This window comes from Rana temporaria, chromosome 11, assembly GCF_905171775.1.
Source record: "Rana temporaria chromosome 11, aRanTem1.1, whole genome shotgun sequence".
In the NCBI taxonomy this organism is placed as follows: domain Eukaryota; kingdom Metazoa; phylum Chordata; class Amphibia; order Anura; family Ranidae; genus Rana; species Rana temporaria.
The window spans coordinates 139,509,280-139,530,838 of record NC_053499.1 but is presented as its reverse complement, the minus strand read 5'-3'; the positions used below and the strand labels follow the sequence as shown (position 1 = coordinate 139,530,838).

Genomic DNA, 21,559 nt, shown 5'->3' with positions numbered 1-21,559 from the left:
CTTCGGACACAGATCATTACAGATCACGGTAAAGGGCCAATCAGTGCTGCCTATCGGTGCTGCCTATCAATGCTCATCAATTCTGCCTATCAGTGCAGCCTATCAATGCTGCCCAACAGTGCAGCCTATCAGTGCTCATCAATGCCACCTATCAGTGTCCATCAGTGCAGCATATCAGTGTCAACGATCAGTGCTCATCAGTGCTGCATATCAGTGCCCATCAGATGGATAGGCAATTAGGGCACTGATCATCCCCCCCAGTTCCCATCAGTGACACCAATCAGTGCCCATTAGTGATGCCAGACAGTGCTGCCTTTCAGTGCCCATCAGTGCCGCCTATTGGTGCTCATCAATGCTGCTTATCAGTGCCCATCAGTGCCGCCTATCAATGCTCATCAATGCTGCCTATTAGTGCCTATCAGTGCAGCCTATCATGCCGCGTACACACGATTGTTTTTCAGCATTAAAAAAAAAACGTTGTTTTTCAGCATAAAAAAGTTTTTTTCCAACTTCATCATTAAAAACGACGTTGCCCACACACCATCGTTTTTGAAAAATGATGAACAAAGCGCGGTGACGTACAACACGTACGACGGCACTCTAAAGGGGAAGTTCTATTCGCCTTTGGGCTGCTTTAGCTGATTCCGTGTTAGTAAAAGACGATTTGCGCTTTTCTGTCTGTTACAGCGTGATGAATGTGCTTACTCCATTATGAACGGTAGTTTTACCACAACGAGCGCTCACGTCTCATAACTTGCTTCTGGGCATGCGCGGGTTTAAAACTTTGTTTTTGCCCACACACGATTTTTAACAACACGAAAAACGACATTTTAAAAAACGACGTTAAAAAATGCAGCATGTTCAAATTTTTTGTCATTTTTCAGAAGCCGAAAAACGATGTGAAGACCACATTCAATCATTTTAAATGACGTTTTTAAAAACGTCGTTTTTTTTCATGCCGAAAAACGATCATGTGTACGCGGCATTAGTGTTGCCTCATCAATGCCTCCTCTGCAGGACTCTGAGCTGAGAACATCTCTCTCATACAGCCCAGAGCCTGCACTGACAGTTGCCCCTCCCTCCTCCCTCACACAGGTGGCAAAGGAGATTCCCTCACATAGATGGGAGAAGAAGAGAGCCAATCTGCTCCTGTTGTGTTTTCCCAATTCAGCTGCAAAAGTGGAAATATACTTTACCTGTTTGACTATTTTTAAACCAAAACAGTGTCCCGGCTTTTTCATAGTAAGGTAGAATATATTGGCGTTTTTATAAGATCTAAAGCAGGCCATAGACGAGTCGAAAACGAACGTTCTATCAATCAAAAAACAAAAATAGCTCATACGATTGTGCCATCCATTATTTAGATTTTCTAAAAAGAAAATCCAGCATGTTGGATAAGGTACTTTCGATTGCAGCGCGAAAATCTAAAGATGTGAAATACGAACGATTCGCCGATTGACACACATTTGGTTTGTTTTTAAACTCGTCTATGCTTAATTCTGTGTTTTTATTTTAAACTATTTATTGTGTCATATTCATATGTATACATGGTCGCTCTGACTTATTTTTATGATCGTATTTTAAATGCAATGCAGTTGCGCCCTCTAGTGTCTGCCTTTGTAACAGTCAGTTGAATAGCTTGCAAGATAAATCCATCGTGAGATCCCTCCAAGGACACTGGCCCGGATTCAGGTACGACTTGCGCATTATTTGCGGAGGCACAGGGCAACAATTTTGCCCTACGCCCCCGCAAATAATTTGCGCTGCCCTCGATTCACGGAGCAGTAGCTCCGTAAATTGCGAGGGCGCGCCGGCAAAATTGCCCGGCGTAAGCGCGCGCAATGTATATGATCACGTCGGGGGCGGGAATCATTTAAATTAGGCGCGCTCCCGCACCGAGCGTACAGCGCATGCTCCGTCGGGAAACTTTCCCGACGTGCATTGCGGCAAATGACGTCGCAAGGACGTCATTTGCTTCAAAGTGAACGTGAATGGCGTCCAGCGCCATTCACGATTCACTTACGCAAACGACGTAAAATTCGAACGTCGCGACGCAGGAACGCCGGGTATCCTATAGCATTGGCTGCGCCTGCTATTAGGATATGTAACGTTACGCGAAACCCGACGTACGCAAACTACGTAATTTGCGTACGCAGGGCTCGCGCAACGTTGTGAATCGGTGTTAGTATGCAATTTGCATACTATACACAGATCACAATGGGAGCGCCCCCTAGCGGCCAACGCAAGAATGCAGCCTAAAATCTGCGTGGCATAACAGCCTTATGCCACGAAGATTTTAGGCTGCAGTCGGCGTAACGAGTTCTCTGAATCAGGAGAACTCGTTACGCCGGCGCAAGTCAGCAATTGCGCTGCGTAACTATGGTTACGCAGGCGCAATTGCTACCTGAATCTGGGCCACTGAGATGGGAGAAGTGTAAAGCGCAGTCACTGTGATGCAATAAGATGTAGGAACCGTAGTATGTATGTACATGGAGGAGATTTGGGTGCTACCAGATCCATATTTCAGTTTTACTATTTGGGGCATCATTGAGCTTGTCTTGTCTTTTATAATCCTTTTGGCTTTTTTTTTTACTTTTTGAGTCACTAATCAAGAGCAAGTATGGAGATCTAGAAGTGGCAGGCATGGTGTAAAGTAATATTAAAAAAATCCTGACATATAGGACACACTTAACCCCTTCAGCGCCCCCTACAGGTTAACCCCTTCACTGCAGGTGTCATTTTCACAGTAATCAGTGCATTTTTATAGCACTGCTCACTGTAAAAATGACAATGGTCCCAAAGTAGTGTCAAAAGTGTCCGATGTGTCCGCCATAATGTCGCAGTCATGATAAAAATCGCTGATCGCCGCCATTACTAGTAAAACAAAATTATTAATAAAAATGCCATAAAACTATCCCCTATTTTGTAAACGCTAGAACATTTGCGCAAAGCAATCAAACGATTATTGCGATTTTTTTTAACAAAAATATGTAGAAGAATACGTATCGGCCTAAACTGAGGAAAAAAAATGTTTTTTTATATATTTTTGGGGGAAAATTATTATAGCAAAAAGTAAAAAATATTAAATTTTTTTTACAATTGTCGCTTTATTTTTGTTTATAGCACAAAAAATAAAATCCGCAGAGGTGATCAAATACCACCAAAAGAAAGCTTGATTTGTGGGAAAAAAGGACGCCAATTTTGTTTGGGAGCCACGTCGCACGGCCCATGTGCAATTGTCAGTTAAAGCGACGCAGTGCCGAATCGCAAAAAGGGGCCTGGTCCTTTAGCTACTAAATGGTCCGGGGCTTAAGTGGTTAAAAAAAGACTAAACAGTAAAGTCAGCCCAATTTTTTTGTATAATGTAAAAGATGTAAAAAAAAATAAAAAAATTGCGATTCTCATTTTATCCAGAACCGCACAGCTCTAGTCGCAATAGACGTTTTCAGGCGTAGGCACCCCGCCGCATGTTTCTCTTGTTTGTATGTGCATAGATATGGGTTCCGCCATTTTTTTTTTTAAAAGCCAGCAGCTACAAATATTGACTTTTAATCCCTCTGCTGCACCCGCGGCCATGCTCGGTTAGGGAATCGGGAAGTGAAGTGTTGCGACTTCACTGCCCGGTTCCCTACTGCGCATGCGCGAGTAGTGCGCCACGCCGTCACTGGTCCCCGCTCTCCTGGGAACAGTGTGTTTCCCAGAAGACAGCGGGGGCTGCGGGTAGTGTAGAGGCGTGTCTGCCGCAGTCCCGTATTCCCGTAAGTGGGTGCAAATACCTGTCTTAGACAGGTATCTGCACCACCCTCCCCCTGTAAGGTGCCAAATGTGACCCTGGGGGAGGGGGGGTGTTTCCGAAAAGCGGAAGCTCCATTTTTGGATGAAGCTTCGCTTTAAGGACCTTAGGGCCAGATTCACGTAGAACTGCGGTGGCGTAACGTATCGTAGATACGTTACACCGCCGCAAGTTTTCATCGCAAGTGCCTGATTCACCAAGCACTTGCGGGCCTATTCAAATGGGCATGTGCCATTTAAATTAGGCGCGCTCCCGCGCCGGACCTACTGCGCATGCTCCGTTTCGTAATTCCCGTCGTGCTTTGCGCACCGTGACATAATTTTTTCGAACGGCGACGCGCGTAGCGTAATTCTGTATTCCCGGACGGCTTACGCAAACGACGTTATTTTTTAAATTTCGACGCGGGAACGACGGCCATACTTTATACAGCAATACGATTGCTGCGTAAAGTTAAGGCACCAAAAAAACCGACTAACTTTGCGACGGGAAACTAGACTAGCGGCGACGTAGCGAACGCGAAAATCCGTCGGGAATCGCCGTAACTCCTAATTTGCATACCCGATGCTGGTTTACGACGTGAACTCCCCCCAGCGGCGGCCGCAGTATTGCATCCTAAGATCCGACAGTGTAAAACAATTACACCTGTCGGATCTTAGGGATATCTATGCGTAACTGATTCTATGAATCAGCCGCATAGATAGAAACAGAGATACGATGTCGTATCAGCAGATACGCCGTCGTATCTCATTGGTGAATCTGGCCCTTAGATTGTAAGCTCCTTGAGGACAGGGACTGATTTGAATGTATAATATATACACTGCGTAAATTGATGGTGCTATAAAAGTACGTGTAATAAATGAATAAATAAAAAAAGAAAGGAAGCTTAAAAATAAAACGAATGCAGCCATCACATCTAAGAAATAGTAAGCTGCCATATAATAAATGTTTGCTTTTGGGTTTATTATTGCTTTGGTAAGCCATGAGTGGTATTAGAACATCACACGGGTGTTTTTGCCTTATAGCGACCTACTAACACAATACAGAATGATATGAGAAGCCATTTACATCCCGCAAGGCTCAGATGTATTTCCTTTAATACAATTCACACATTTCCCACAAAACACAATTATATTCATGTGATTCAAACAGCGAGAACCTTTTTTTCTTGAGGTCACACAAATTACTTTCATGTATGACAAAGCTCGGAAATCCTCGTGCAATCAAAGTACTTAGGAGAGAAGTGTGGAAGCGTTGTGTTACCTTTCATTGTCTTTTCAGTGTTTTCTCTGCTGTATTTCCACCGCAGCTCCACTATTGTCTACCCATCTAAAATCCTCCATCTATTAACCACTTAAGGATCGGAAGGATTTACCCCCTTAATGACCAGGCCATTTTTTGCGATACAGCGCTGCATCGCTTTAACTGGCAAATGCGCGGTCGTGTGGCGTGGCTCCCAAACAATATGTATGTCCTTTTTTCCCACAAATAGAGCTTTATTTTGGTTGTATTTGATCACCTCTGCATTTTTTTTTTTTTTGCAGTAAAAAAAAAAAAGACAATTTTGAAAAAAATATGGCCCGGGTTCACATACATCGGCGCATATTTAGGCGGGTGTAGCGTATCTAATATACGCTACGCCGACGGAGCGCACAGAGGCAAGCACTGAATTCACAAAGCACTTGCTCCCACTTGCTCTTAAAGATAAGCTGGGTTTTCTTGGCGTAAGCCTGCGTAGGTGGAAGTCGGCGTGAGCCATGCTAATGAGGCGTGACAGGGGAGGGACTTCCAGCTGATTGACAGCCTCAGCTTTGTTCCTGTGTGCTGTGTGGAAGGGGGTGTGTCCCTTCCCTCCAATCATCTCTCAGAACTCTCCTCACTGAGCTCTGCAGAGTGTAACCTCAGATCTGATGCCAATCAGGAAATGGCATAACAGTGTCATTAGTACAGTGCACAGTATTATCACTGATCACTGTCTTAGTCTCACTAGTGATGTCAGTGTCAGTTAGTGACGCTCCCAGTCAGTGTCTGTTAGCATCAGATTGTCCTCCACATTATTATACTACAATAATAATACACTATAAGTCGCTGATCACCACTATTACTATTATAGCGTTTGTGCAGATCAGTACCTTGATCGCGATCAGAACTATACCAGTGTCCCCAATAGTAAAGTGTCCCCAATATTATAGTGTCCCCAGAAACAGGGTTTGGATTTTACTAAAGACAGTAGCAAAGTATATGTTGGCCTATATTTATGAAGAAATTTGATTTTATTGGATATGCTTTATAACAAAAAGTGGAAAACTATGTTTTTTTTTCAAATGTTTCTGTATTTTTTTGATAATAATAATAATAATAATAATAATAATAAATATAATAATAATAATAATAATAATAATAATAATAATAATGAAAAAAAAAACAGTGGTGATCAAATACCACCAAAAGAAAGCTTTATCAGTGTGGAAAAATTGATACAAATTTAATTTGTGTTCAGTGTTGCATGACCGCGCAATTGCCAGTTAAAGTAGCGTAGTGCTAAATAGCAAGAAACTGACTGGTTATGAAGGGGGAAAAACCTTACGGAGGTCAAGTGGTTAAAGTGAACACAGCTTTGCCATATTTACCGAACTTAGAGAACTTTTACTTTACTAGTGAATTTCACTCCTTGTTAGCGGCCAAACGCAAATATGCGGCCTCTCGGGACCTAGGCGCCAAGTGGCTGCATATTTGCGTGCATTAGAGCAAAGAGCGCTGTATCAAGATTGCACATCCTGATTTCTGACCATGTGACCGCTGTGACAGCCAATCACGGCGGTCACACGACCTTAAGCCCTGCCTCCCGGCATGCAAAAGCCTCTAATGCTGCGTACACACGATCGGTTTGTCTGATGAAAACGGTCTGATGGACCGTTTTCATCAGACGAATCGATCGTGTGTAGGCCCCATCGTTTTTTCCCCGATCGGTGAAAAAACTTAGAACCTGTTTTAAATTTATCTGATGGTTAAAAAACCGATAGAAAAAAACGATCGTCTGTGGGGAAATCCATTGGTTAAAGACCAACGTATACTCAGAATCAAGTTGACGCATGCTCGGAAGCATTGAACTTCATTTTTCTCAGCACGTCGTTGTGTTTTACTGTACGTCGCCGCGTTCTGACATGATCATTTTTTTCAACTGATGGTGTGTAGGCAAGACTGATGAAAGTCAGCTTCATCGGATATCTGATGAAAAAAATCCATCAGACCGTTTTCATCGGATGAACCGATCGTGTGTACAGGGTGACAATGATTGACCCCTAACACAATTCTCAGGGCGAAACCCATTTCTGCTGTTTGACCCAAATCATGAAAGGATACAGAGAACTGAGAGAGAGCTCTGTTCCTTTCGGTGTCCAGCCAGCAAGAGAGACCGAACCCACTTTATTGGTCCTTTAAAAAACAACATGACATCACACACATAAGCACATTTGATTGGTTCAGTCTATACAGTTCAGTCCCATTTGCACGCCCCCATTGTGATGTCTGTTCTTTGCACACGGCACACATTCTTCTTGCAAGTCCATATATGGTATAGGGCTCTTCATAGCACAAACAGTCCACGTGTCAGACAGGCATAAAAGTTCCTTCCACAATCGCCATATTTGTTTTTCTCGACGGAGAGGGCTTTGAAGTGAAGCCATTAAGGAATGCAGTAGGAGGGAGGGGTTGGAGAATGAGGAGCTTAGGAGTGCAGTAGAAGGGCCAGCTGTCTTTACTCAATCATCTCCTGAGCCAAGATTTTAACCCTTTAACACTAACAGCATTGTAACATATTTTCACACATACATATGTAACATTTGAGTAACTCAGGAGGAAAGTAATCATAACACAAAAATATTCATTTTAGTACTTCCTTCACAAGGGCATAAGGGGCCGGCTCCAAGGGGTTAATAAATCGGCCCCAAAGAGATAATATTGTAAGATTTTTTGAGCAACTCACATTTGTTTGCATGCTACTTCCATATTACCAGTACCAAGCCATCTACTTTCCATATTTTTATGATGATATTTCATGTACAGCTTTGTAGATTCTTCCTCTAGTCCCTAAAACAAATGCCTTTGAAAGAACAGAAGACTACAATTACAATGCTGCATACAATGGCTGACTCCATGTGCAACTATAATTAAAACTATAAATACAGTTTGATCAAACTCCCGGTAATTTATATTGTCTGCATTTGTCATGCATTATAGCCCTCATTAAGATTTACATTAAAATGTATTATTCACAAATCCAGTTATGTATGTTCCCATTCCATGCCTTTATAAAGTTATATTTCTTATTATACAACTAATGAGTTTACGGTTCCAGCTATACTTTAATTAATTGCAGTTCATAGCTCCATATGAGTGCGTTAGAATCGCACAGATTGATTTTTAAAGCACAGACAATGGTCTTAATTACTGCCAGGCATGCATGCTTAATCTCAAGAGTGCCGCGTGCTTATGTTAGATGTATACCTGTAATTAGTTACTAAAGAGGAGTTTGTATAGTATCTTGGAGGACTAATCAACAGCAATAAGAAGGTTTCATTCTGGTGAATGATGATGGCTAATAAGATGTTTTCTGCATAACGTAGGTACATCGGTAATCCAGGTCACGGCTTCAGACGCAGACGACCCTACGTATGGAAACAGCGCTAAGCTAGTCTACAGCATTCTCGAAGGACAACCTTATTTCTCGGTGGAAGCACAGACAGGTAAATACATGTATACTAATCTATGTCTGTATTTGGAGAAGTAGACCCTACAGATAACTGGTATGGATTGGGAAGCCCTGGTCCTCGCTCTAGCCAAGGGTACATGGCCCTTCACACCGAAATGGGACAATCTGGTGAAAATATGACTTTCTGAAAACACCCATTTTTATATATATATAGCTCTGCCCATAGATCAGTAGAATTTTGCATAAAATTTCTAAGGGAAAAAATGTTCTAAGTTTGTTCATTTTAGTGGGTCAAACCCGTGTTTGTTAAACACCACAGTGACGAGAAAATTTGAAGAAGGATGTCAAATTTTTCTCAAACCAACGTATTTCCAACAGTGTGTGTGGTTCTCATTTGGTAAAGTCCATTCATTCCAAAATCAAATGTTAAAAGCAAACAACATTTTTCAACATTCAAATGTTCTGAGAATTTTTTTACAAGTTTTCTTAAAATTTTTCATTTGGAATTCTATCTATGACCAGCTAACGAATGTGGTTCCATTATTACCTGTTCAGAGCATATGTTACAATGTGAAAGGACTGGAAGTATGTATAGGGGAAGGACTGGTCAATGGGTTAGGCTGGTCAGGGAAGTACTGGTCAATGGGTTGTGTCGGTCAAGGAAGGATCGGTCAATGGGTTGTCAGTCAGGGAAGGACTGGTCAATGGGTTGTGCCAGTCAGGGAAGGACTGGTCAATGGGTTGTTCCTGTCAGGAAAGGACTGGTCAATGGGTTGTGCCAGTCAGGGAAGGACTGGTCAATGGGTTGTTCCTGTCAGGGAAGGACTGGTCAATGGGTTGTGCCAGTCAGGGAAGGACTGGTCAATGGGTTGTGCCTGTCAGGGAAGGACTGGTCAATGGGTTGTGCCTGTCAGAAAAGGACTGGTCAATGGGTTGTGCCTGTCAGGGAAGGACTGGTCAATGGGTTGTGCATGTCAGAGAAGGACTGGTCAATGGGTTGTGCCTGTCAGGAAAGGACTGGTCAATGGGTTATACTGGTTATGCTGGCCAGCACTCCATCGTAACTAGACATTTCTGGCATGTAAATAGAGGGGATAGGGATTTGTTTTAATTTAATTCTATTGAACATGTTCATGGTCCTGTACATGAGGGAGAACTACACAATTGTTTTGAAGTTGTTTTGGATTTTGAAGTTTTAGACCAAAATGCCCCCAGGTCCTAACTTTAGATGAGACATCGATCTCCAAATCTAATGTTGCCATTTTCTTATGCTTTTTTTTTTCTATTCATATGTAATGTTGTCAGTATTTGGGAAAGACTGGTCAATGGGTTAGGCTGGTCAGGGAAGGACTGGTCAATGGGTTGTGCGGGTCAGGAAGGAATTGGTCAATAGGTTGTGTTGGTCAGGGAAGGACCAGTCAATGGGTTGTGCCGGTCAGGGAAGGACTGGTCAACCGGTTGTGCCGGTCAGGGAAGGACTGGTCAATGGGTTATGCTGGCCAGCACTCCATCGTAACTAAACAGTCCTACATGGCTAAACATTTTTGGCATGTAAATAGGGGGGATAGGGATTCGTTTTCGTTTCATGCTATTGAACATGCGGATGGTCCTGTATGTGAGGGAGAACTACACAATTGTTTTTGAAGCTTTTTTGGATTTTGAAGTTTTAGACCAAAATGCCCCCAGGTAATAACTTTAGATGAGACATCGATCTCCAAGTCTAATGTTGCCATTTTCTCATGCTTTACTTTTTCTATTCATATGTAATGTTGTCAGTATATTGTGTTTGGTAAGCAGTGTTGATGTTTTTAGATACGTTTTCAGATATGTGTGATTTCTGGATCCCTTGGGAAATGCAGACCATACATTCAATTAACAGGTTCCTCCATCCACACCAATGAGGTGGATGGAAGAGTCCCTTCTGCCAGGACATTGCATTCTGAGAGTGGAACTGATCAGTGTGTATCCCAGAAAGCAGCCTCCCATTCATACAGCACCGCAAAAGCTGAAAGCATTTGGGGTGGTATTATTTAGCCTAAGCCAGAAACCAGGAAGAAGAATAAATGTAAAAAAAAAAAAGTTTACATGTAAATATAATATACTTTCTTATCTATTTACTAATGCTAGAAGCATGAGGCAGTGGTGTATTTAGGTTTTATGCTGCCCTAGGCCTGACTAAACTCGTGCACCCCCCAATTTTAAAAATGACCCACCCCTTCATGTCAAAACCACACCCCTTTCTGTTTAAGACCCGCTTGAAATTTTCGAGTCGGGACACTAGTTCTGAGGGCCTGGGGAGGCGGGGCAATGGATTCCCTTAATTTGCATAGATTTCCTCTCACTTCCTGTTTGGCTATGGGGTAGGAAGTGAAGAGAAATCTATGCAATGGGACAGGGATGGTAAAAAATAAACTGTCAGGGGCTATAACCCTCCCTTACTCTATCCAAAATGGAAAGAAAAAAATGTGTTGCCTATAGTTCTACTTTAAGCACAAATTTCTGATAATTTTATGGAGAGGACAAAGAATATATAACCATGCCAATGGTACAGCAGAAAACATATAGCACAGTGAGGAAGATTTGTGGTCCAGGATGATGGGACAGTCAAAATTATAGGAGCATCCCCCACAGTTGTGGAATGCCGGCCATCCGCATATTGTAAGCTGTGCGACCACTTTATGGGGGACTATAGACTAATTTGCCTCTCAGCCCAGTCCAACCTATAAGACTGGTGCTACACTAAAAGTGTAGCGCAAGCCGGCGGGGACTCTTTCCGTGCTGCCCTAGGCCTGGGCCTTGTTGGCCTAGGCCAGGACACAGCGCTGGCATAAGGATTAAAAATGGTTAATGTTGATTGAGAGAATTTAGTTCTGCTTTAAGACAGCCCATTTTAGTTTGAGGCTTGTAGAGCATCACTAAAAAATGCAACTAACCTTTTTGCTTGTTTTATTGCAATGCACAATAACCCAAAAACCTACCAAATGCTAAAATATCAATGGGCCATCAAAGAACGATCTACTCCTCTCTTTATGCTACTCAAAGCACAACTATATATTTACCACGCCATAAAATGTAGAAAGAAAGGTGATTCATAAACATAGCAGATATGACTAAGCTAGAAGCAGAAAACACAATAAAACATAATAAAATGTTTAAACATAATAAATAGATGGATTGGTTAGATTATTTTGTGTTTTCAAGAATTCACATTTTCTGTTCTTGCAGCTGTAAAGAATCAATTCCTGGAGATTGTACTTTGAAAGAACTCCCATTTTTGTCTAGAAAACAATGCTTAACAAAAGCAAAGTTGCATTTCAGGACTGTTTGTCGGTCGTTCATTTCTGTAAGCTAACAAAAGCAGCATGAGTAATCTAGGCTACTCTATTCTTATTGCATTAAATACTCATTACAATAGAAATCACACTGGAATTCTATTGCAGCTACTGAATAAAAGTAATACCCCGGGTCGGCAGTTTTTCATTTTGAAAGTTACCCTTCAGTTGCTATGGTAATCCAAATCTAAAATAAAGGTACAGGTTAGTGCCCATGCTTTCAGTGTGATCAAATATATATATATATATATATACATATATATATATATATATATATATATATATATATATATATATATATATATATATATATATATATATATATATATATATATATATATGAAAACAAGTACATATCTCATTCATTTGTAATGGTATTTCATCATGTAACTGTTTTTGGTTGCTTCTGAACTGATGGATTATGTCCTTGGTAATTTCTTTCTATTTAAAAGAAAAAAAAATGACAGTTAAACATGTAAAAGATGTCCACGTGACAAAGGATCCCCAGAGCACTGTGGGTTTTCTAATGTGAGAGCACAGTAGAAGCTGTTCCCGTAACCACTTCGGCCCCGGAAGGATTTACCCACTTCCTGACCAGACCATTTTTTGCGATACGGCACTGCTTCACTTAAACTGGCAACTGCGTTGTACCCAAACAAGCTTTTTTTTTGGTGGTACTTAATCACCTCTGCGTTTTTCTTTCTTGCGCTATAAACAAAAAAAGAGCGACAATTTTGGAGGGAAAAAATGTTTCCTGACTGACTCCATGGCAGCCTACGTGTGGGTTAATCCCGCCTCCTCTCCAATGTGATAGGACCCCATACCCATAAAAGTTAACTCACCAATAGACTCAGTGTTCCTTTTTTTTCCTCCTCCATGGATCAAAATCGTTTTCTTCAAGGAATGGAAAAGAGCACACTTTAAGCGGTGCAGCTCGGATCCCAGCCATGGGCGGGTGGTGAGCTTCCCAGCACACTTGGTTGTGGCTGTGGCATGTGCTGAAGACTTCTAGGATCGGCTGGCAAGGTCCCTTTCTATATATATTTCCTCCATGGCAGTCGCTTATTCGTGCCTCTGTGTTGTTTGTGTTGTGTGTGTATGGCGGCTGGAGCGCCTCTGCGTTCCAGCACGCCTGTGACTTCCTGATTCCCCATCGCTAGTGCCCCGCGCATGCGCCGTATCCATCCTCAGAGCGAGGCTTGGTCGCGCATGCGCAGTCCGTCGATTCCCGCGGCGGCCGCGCAGGCGCCGTGGGATTGCGTTCCACTGCGCAGGCGCGTTCGTGGAGGACGCGTGACGTCACCGGCGGGTGATTTAAAATCAGCTGCTCGCCTATGATCATTGGGTCTCCCTTCAGGCGAGCAGCTGAGTGTCTGGGTGTTTCCCTTCTGGTTGCCAGGTCAGTGAGTGTTGCTTCTGGCTTATTGATTTTACCATGCTCCTATTTTTTGCCTATATTTATCTGCATGTATTTAATTATTTAATTATTTAAATCACTATGTAAACTTAATTGATTTGTCTTAATGAATTTTATTTAGTTGATTATATATTTATTTATTTATTTAAAAAAAAAAAAAAAAACAGCAGCAGAGAATTTCTTCTTAAGGGGACAGCACACTTTTATTTAATGTATTTTTATTCGGCACCATAGGTTTCTTGTTGATCCTGAATTACCATCCACTGTACGCAGGTCCAGAGTAATTATGGACCAGTCACCGTCCACAGGCGGCCAGCCCTCACGCACAAGGTATGTGCGGGAAAGGGTTCGGGTTCGGGGCTGCTAGTCACATTTTCATGTGTATTGACAGTTTCCTCCCTAAATGTTTTTTATTTAGCCCTTCCAATCCAGAACCGGAAGACCTTGCCAGTCCGCAACGCACTTCTTCTTCCTCAAAGTCGAGGTCCAAGCGTAGATCTCCATCTACTTCTTCCCACCGGAGGAGAAGATCACATTCCTCCTCAAGACACCGCTCCCACCGCCATGAAAGTCGCTCTGATCGCAGAGCCTGCTGGGGATGTGACACTCGTGTCCCTGAGGGCAAATCATTATGCGACCGATGCTACGCCCATGCGGTTAGGGAAAAAGAGACTGAAGGTCATCGCATCGAGTCTCTGGTGGAACGTGTGGTTCAACGAACTCTAAGAGAGAACATGCCCCACACGCAGATTCAGACCAACACTGACGGGTCTGCTTCTCCAAACTTGGAGATCCTAGAGGATCCAGGTCCTTCCCGGCCTCAAGCCTCCACTCCGGCTTTTCCTGAGGGTGACCTAGAGAGTGATGAAGAAGGCTTAGAATTTGACTTCGCGCAGGTGACGCCACTCGTCAAAGCGATTAAGGAGGCTCTCTTATGGGAGGAACAACCTGCTTCTCCAGCCAAGCAGAAAAAATACTTTAAGCGCTTGGGAAAAGAACGCCCTACGTTCCCGTTTCTATCCGAACTGAAGGGTATCTTTGAAGAGGAATGGAGCAAGGTGGACAGAAAATCTTCCATGGCTAACAAAGCCTCAAGGCTCTATCCCTTCAAGCAGGAGGAGGTCAAACATTTGGAAAATGTTCCTCTGGTAGATGCGGCAGTAACGAGACTGGCTAAACATGTCACTTTACCTATTGCTGACTCCGTCTCTTTCAAAGATGGCCTGGACAGAAGAATGGACCAGGACCTCAGAAGAATTTATGGCCTTGCGGGCACAGCGTGCAAACCGGCTCTAGCTTTAGCGGCATTATCAAAGGCCATGGAAGCCTGGACGGAAAATGTCGATTCTTTCCTCAAAGGCGTCTCTGAAGAACTAGCCAAGAACTCAGCCACGGCAGAGTTAAAACTGGCGGTCGCATTCCTGGGCGAAGCCTCCGTTGACTTAATCCGCCTGTTAGCCAGGATTATGCTTTCTTCTGTGACCGCGAAACGGGCCCTCTGGCTACGCCCCTGGGTTGCTGACCCATCTTCGAAGCAGAACTGGTGCAAGATTCCCTTTGAAGGATCAACCCTGTTTGGCAACAAGCTAGATGATGCCATTTCCAAAGTCACGGGCGGCAAGTCTGGTTTCCTTCCTCAGGACAAGCGCCAATCGGGAAGAAAAATGCCTCAATTCCGGCGATACAGCCCGGACCGCGCTAGGGAAGCTCGCGCTTACAGGCCTGGTGGAAACTACAGAAGGAATTGGAGCAGAGGTAGAGGCTCCTACCGGAGACCTACTCCAACTACTCAGGCGTCAACTGGACGCGACAAGGGGAAATCTTTTTGAGACAACGCCCGCCCAAGCGGATCGTGTGGGAGCTCGTCTACTCCTTTATCGGCACGTCTGGGCGGCCTCAATCAAGGACTTTTGGGTCATCAAGACCGTGACCTCAGGACACACATGGTCCTTTTCCAGTCCTCCCTGTCCAAAGTTCATCTCCACCCTTCTTCCAGGGTCACTGGAGCAGAAACAGGTCCTTCTAGACTACATTCACCTCCTGAAGATTCAAGGAGCAGTGGTACACGTCCCAAAAGACGAACAGTTTCTTGGGGTGTACTCCCCTCTCTTCTTAGTACAAAAGAAGAACGGTACCTGGCGCCCAGTCATAGACTTGACATATTTGAACAAATTTATAACACACAAAAAGTTCAAAATGGAAACTCTATCAACCATCCAACAAGCAATACAGCCAGGCGACTGGATGATTTCCGTGGACCTAAAGGATGCCTATTTCCACGTCCCAATAGCAGCAGAGCTGCACAAGTACCTCAGGTTCTATGTCAACCAGGAACACCTCCAGTTCGTGTGCCTACCCTTTGGCCTAACAACATCCCCACGGGTCTTCACCAAAGTTCTTTTGGCACTGGTAGCTCTCATCAGGCTGAAGAAGATTCGTCTGTATCATTATCTGGACGACCTCCTGGTCCTGTCCCAAGACAAGACCCTTCTCTTGGCACAGAGGGATCAGGTCATCTCGACCTTATCCGAATTCGGGTGGCTCCTGAACCTGGCAAAAAGCCATCTAGAGCCAACTCAGTGTCTAACCTATCTGGGAGCTCAATTCGACACAGTAAGGAAGACCATCTCTCTACCAGCAGAGAAGATTCCGGTAATTCAGGAGAGGATTTCCCGGGCCTTGAGTACTCGCCACCTAAGAGCTCATCAATGCTTGAAGATCATTGGGACAATGGTATCCACAGCACCGATGGTGAAATGGGCTCTATGGAGGCTACGTCCCTTCCAATCCGGCTTTCTCAGGCAGTGGAAGTCAGGGAGCATGAGTCAACGGATCCACATTTCCACGTCAATGAGGGGCAGCCTCTTCTGGTGGCTTCAACCGAAGAATCTGCTGAATTGTCACTCCATCGCTCCAGTTTCGTGGGTCACAGTGACGACAGATGCCAGTGGCTCCGGTTGGGGGGCCTTATGCGGCACAAGCATGGCGCAAGGCAGGTGGGACGCTCGCCTCCACAATCCAGGCTCGAACACCCTGGAGCTTCGAGCGGCCTGGTGTGCCCTACAGTCCTTTTCACAACTGCTGAAGGGAAAGTCAGTAATTCTAAGGATGGACAACACCACAGCAGTATCATATGTCAAAAGACAAGGCGGGACTCGGAGCTCATCCCTTCTCCAGGAAGTAGAGCCCATTATGAAATGGGCCCAAGTGAACCTGGTCAACCTGACGGCTGTTTTCATTCCAGGCATTCAGAACTCCCAAGCGGATTTCCTGTCACGAACTCAGGTGGACGTCAACGAATGGTCTCTCCACGACCAGTCTTTCCGTTGGATATTATCACTGGGAGTCAATCCCCAAGTGGATCTCTTTGCCTCCCCGAACAACGCCAAATTGAAGAATTTCTACACGAGGGGTTACTACAGCCAGGCAATCGGGACAGATGCCCTAACGGATCGATGGTGGTTTCAGAGGGCGTACGCCTTTCCCCCGATCCCAATAATTCTAAAATTCCTGAAGAGACTTCTAGCGGAAGAAGTGGAAATCACAATGGTGGCTCCATACTGGCCGAACAGGCCTTGGTTCCCTCTGTTGGTCCAGCTGAGTCTTCAGGACCCAATTCCAATACCATGCAGACCAGACCTTCTCTCCCAGGGGACACTCCTCCATCCCTGTCCGGCTCAAATGAAACTAGCGGTCTGGTTCTTGAAAGGGAAAGGCTAGAATCCCTTGGCTGCGCCTCTCGGGTGATCTCTACCCTTATGAGCTCAAGGAAAGGAAGCACAAATAAAGTGTACGGTAGAATTTGGTCTAAGTTTGTGGAATTTTCTTTAACCGCGGGCAGTTCCTTCAAGAACCCAGAAATCCAAAACATCCTGAGCTTTCTTCAATCAGGGCTAGACCTACCCCTGTCTGTAAGTTCTCTAAGAGTTCAAATCTCAGCACTTTCAGCCTTTTCTGGAATCCCTTGGGCAACTCATCCACTAATCAAACAATTTTTTCGTGGAGCCTCAAGATTGAGACCTCTGAGGAAGCCAAGATTCCCCAAATGGGATCTCCCGTTAGTACTTGACTTTTTGAATGGACTTAGTATGTCGGGACCTTCCCCGTCCTCATTGAAGAACTTTTCAGCCAAAGTAGCCTTTTTGGTAGCTATCACCTCGGCCAAGAGAGTGTCCGAGATCGGTTTTTTGGGTCACAAGGAGCCATTTCTCACCTTTTTTCCAGACAGAGTGGTTCTGATACCTATGCTGGGCTCCAAACCGAAGGTCTCGTCGGTTTTCCATGAGAATCAGGAAGTAGTTCTCCCTACCTTTAAAAACCCGGATTCTGATGAGACTCACCCTCTGGATATGGGCAAGATACTCACTGAATATCTTCAAATTACATCCACATTCAGACGTTCTGATCACCTGTTCATCCTGCATTCAGGCAAGAACAAAGGGAAGAAGGCATCTTCAAGAACAATCGCATCCTGGATCGTCCAAACGATACAACAGACTTATTGTGCAAAGGGCTTGGCTCCTCCGCAGGCGGTAACAGCTCACTCCACGAGAGGGATGGCAGCTTCCTGGGCAGCAGCCCGTCATGTGGCGCCAGATGTTATTTGTAGAGCGGCCTCTTGGTCTTCTATAAACACCTTTATGTCCCACTACTGTGTTGAACCTGCAGCACTGTCTTCTGTAAATTTTGGTTTATCAGTCTTGTCGGCTGACGGGACAAATTAAATATATTTCTGTTCAGCATACCCACCCGTGTGTTGGCTAGTTATTTCCCACACGTAGGCTGCCATGGAGTCAGTCAGGAAAAAGGAAAATTTATTATCATACTTACCGTAATTTTCCTTTCCTGATAGACTCCATGGCAGACGGAGTTCCCACCCTGAAATTATGGAGTCGGGATAGTTACGGAACACTGAGTCTATTGGTGAGTTAACTTTTATGGGTATGGGGTCCTATCACATTGGAGAGGAGGCGGGATTAACCCACACGTAGGCTGCCATGGAGTCTATCAGGAAAGGAAAATTACGGTAAGTATGATAATAAATTTTCCTTTTTTTTTACTGTTTGTTATAATAAATATCCCCCAAAAATATAAAAAAAAACAAATGTCTTCATCAGTTTAGGCCAATATGTATTCTTCTAAATATTTTTGGCAAAAAAATCGCTTAAATCGCTTCCGTAGATTTACGCGTCGAATATGTAAATGAGCTAGATACGCTGATTCACAAACGTACTTGCACCCGCTATGCTGTTTACGTAAGACTTACGTCCGGCGTAACATTACCCCTGCTATATGAGGTGCAGGTAATGCAAAGTATGGACGTCGGCACAATCTTTTTACGTTGTTTACGTTCTATTACGTCGGAATTCCGATGTGCTTTTGGCCGGGCAAAAGCCCAATCCTGTGTACGCGGCATAAAGGAAACTTTTGGGTTGTCTCCAGAAAAGTAGTAGAGGGGAAATCTTCCAATGGGGACACTAGTTCTGGTTACTCCCAAGGAATTCCCATAAAGTGGTTGTAAACCCTTACAACACATTTTATGCTACATGTAAACCTATATTAAGGCTTACCTGTAGCTACCCTGGATATCTCCTAAACCTGCACGGTTTAGGAGATATCCCCCCGTGTCTGCATGTGCCGAAGTCACCATTACCGGCGACTCCCGCGTGCATGTGGAGTGATGGACCCACGATACGGAGCCGCGAGTGACGGAGACACGATACCTGGAAGTAATCTCCGGGACAGAGGTCCGCGGCCGAAGGGGGGGTCGAGGATCGATGCAGGGGCTTCAATCTGAGGTAAGTAATACATAATGAGCTAGTATTATATGCATACTAGCTCATTATGCCTTTGTCTTGCAGAGTTTTTTTTTTAGGGTTTACAACCACTTTAATTTTCAGGGAATTTCTCTCACTTCCTGTTTGGCTATGGGACAGGAAGTGAAGGGAAATCTCCGCAATGGACAGTCTGACAAGGGTTATAACCTTCCCTTGCCCTATCATAAATGAAATAGAAAAGTTTTGCCTATAGTTCTACTTTAAGCTTTGGCAATAAAACCTGGAAGCTTATTGGTTTCTATCCAGAGTTGGGCCAGATTTTGCAGTCTCCTGTTTTAGTAAATGACCCCCATAGTATTTTCCAGAATTCGCTGCAAATATGGTAGCATGGAAAAAACCCTTTATTAAAAAAGCACTTAAAAAAATTATATAAACTATTAGAATGTACATTAAAACAATAGCCACATACTACTACATATTTAAAGTGGAGGTTCACCCAAAAACGTAATTTTTAACATTAGATTGAGGCTCATTTTGTCAAGAGGAATCGGATAGTTTTTTTAAAATCGAAGCAGTAATTACTGTTTTAGAGATAGATCTTCTCTGCCGCTTCCGGGTATGGGCTGCGGGACTGGGCATTCCTATTTGATTGACAGGCTTCCGACAGGCTTCCGACGGTCGCATACATCGCGTCACGATTTTCCGAAAGTAGCCGAACGTCGGTGCGCAGGCGCCGTATAGAGCCGCACCGTCGTTCGGCTTCTTTCGGCTAGTCGTGACGTGGTGTATGCGACCGTCGGAAGCCTGTCGGAAGCCTGTCAATCAAATAGGAACGCCCAGTCCCGAAGACCATACCCGGAAGCGGCGGAGAAGATCGCTCTCTAAGACGGTAAGTACGGCTTTGATTTTAAAAAAACTACCCGATTCCCCTTGACAAAATGAGAATCAATCTAATGTTAAAAAAAAAAATTCGGGTGAACTCCCGCTTTAAAGAAAGAATCTAACACAGCCTTCCTCTTGTAGGGCTGAGCCATTCATTTTACAAAATTGTGGCATTTTTAAGAAATGTCTTGTGTGTCACACTTCACAGGTGGCAGTGGTACGTATTTATATAATCTCATATAAAATAATGATGTAACCTACATTAATCAATCAAGTAATTACTTTCTTGTTTTGCTAACCTGCCCTATAAACATGCTTTAATCTAATTGGTTGTTGTGTTGGGCAAACCAAAGACTTTCATCATTTGTATGTTCTTTTTTTCTACCATTATCCCAGGAACTATCAGGACGGCACTCCCGAATATGGACAGAGAAGCCAAGGAGCAATACCACGTTGTCATTCAAGCAAAAGACATGGGAGGTCATATGGGTGGACTCTCAGGGACAACCAAAGTGACAATTACTTTGACAGATGTCAACGACAACCCACCAAAGTTCCCTCAAAGTAAGTGGTGTTTGCAAGCAATAAATTACTACTACATTTATAAGATCAAATAATACTGAATTTAATTAGCTGAGTGGGATCAGTGGTGCAGGACATAGGTTCCTTATGTGTCCAGACCTAAAGTAAAGTGGTCAGTGTTGCAACCCTGTAGACAGGTGCAGTATGCTTTCTCCACTTCCGGTGGTGCTCAACTGTAGTAACATTGCAGAGGGAGAGGAAGTTACGAGGAAATGAGTTACTATCTATATTGGATGCTGGTACCTCATGTGACTCTGGCAGCCATCTTGGGTAAGTTAGAATCTATTTAAGACCCTGGCTCTTGGGCTTGGCATATGTGACTATAGTAGGCACAGGTCACCCATCTGGCAGAGAAAGTGTTATGGAGAGGTTCCTGAGGACAAGAGAAAGTGAAGGGACATGCCATGCTTTCTGGAAGTCTCCCAACTTTGATACGAACTGGCCAGACCTTAATGAGTCATAGCTATGACTAAGCATCTATTCATGATGTGAAACATGTTAGCTTTTTTGTCCCCTATGTCCACTTTTTACCATTGATTGCAGTGTTGCATGATTTTTTGGATGTTATACAGCTTTGGATTTTATCCTTTGTTTATTTTGTTTCAATAAATCGCCTATCAGAGTGCGGCAGTCCAGGAACATTTCTTTTTTCCACGGATAAGCGCAGAGTCTGCACCTGTCAGTACTACAGGGCGGGAGCACAGCATAGGTCGCAGGGCTTGGAGCGGTACTCTTTTCCATTACTCACAGCAAGGGGGCGGAACGGACTAAGGTTTTTCTCTGTAAGTCCGTTTTATTTCACTGAACAATAAAAGAGGATTGCTCAAAGCTGGATTAACTCTGTGTGGCAAGACTGGGCACAGATGATAGGAAATCTTATACTCTACATTGTGACAGCAAAAAAAAAATAAAAAAATTCGGGTTTACATCCACTTTAACAGACAAAAAAAAAAATCCCCCCAAAAAAAATTAATAAGTACTCCATTGGAATATTTATCCTTGACTCTATAATAATAAAATGTAGCATGTTCCATCACTTTATGCTTCACTGACAGTGGTTACCAGAAA

At 43.8% G+C, this 21,559-nt stretch overlaps 1 protein-coding gene across 2 annotated transcripts in view; it reads left to right on the top strand.

Annotated features, from left to right (window-relative positions):
* CDH11 (cadherin 11) overlaps positions 1-21,559 on the top strand; it is a 190,371-nt gene that overhangs the window by 138,266 nt on the left and 30,546 nt on the right. For both annotated transcript variants that reach the window (XM_040329198.1, XM_040329197.1), the window contains exons 4-5: positions 8,416-8,535; positions 20,306-20,473. In XM_040329198.1, the coding sequence (XP_040185132.1) occupies positions 8,416-8,535; positions 20,306-20,473 (288 nt within the window). The remainder of the gene's footprint in view (positions 1-8,415; positions 8,536-20,305; positions 20,474-21,559) is intronic.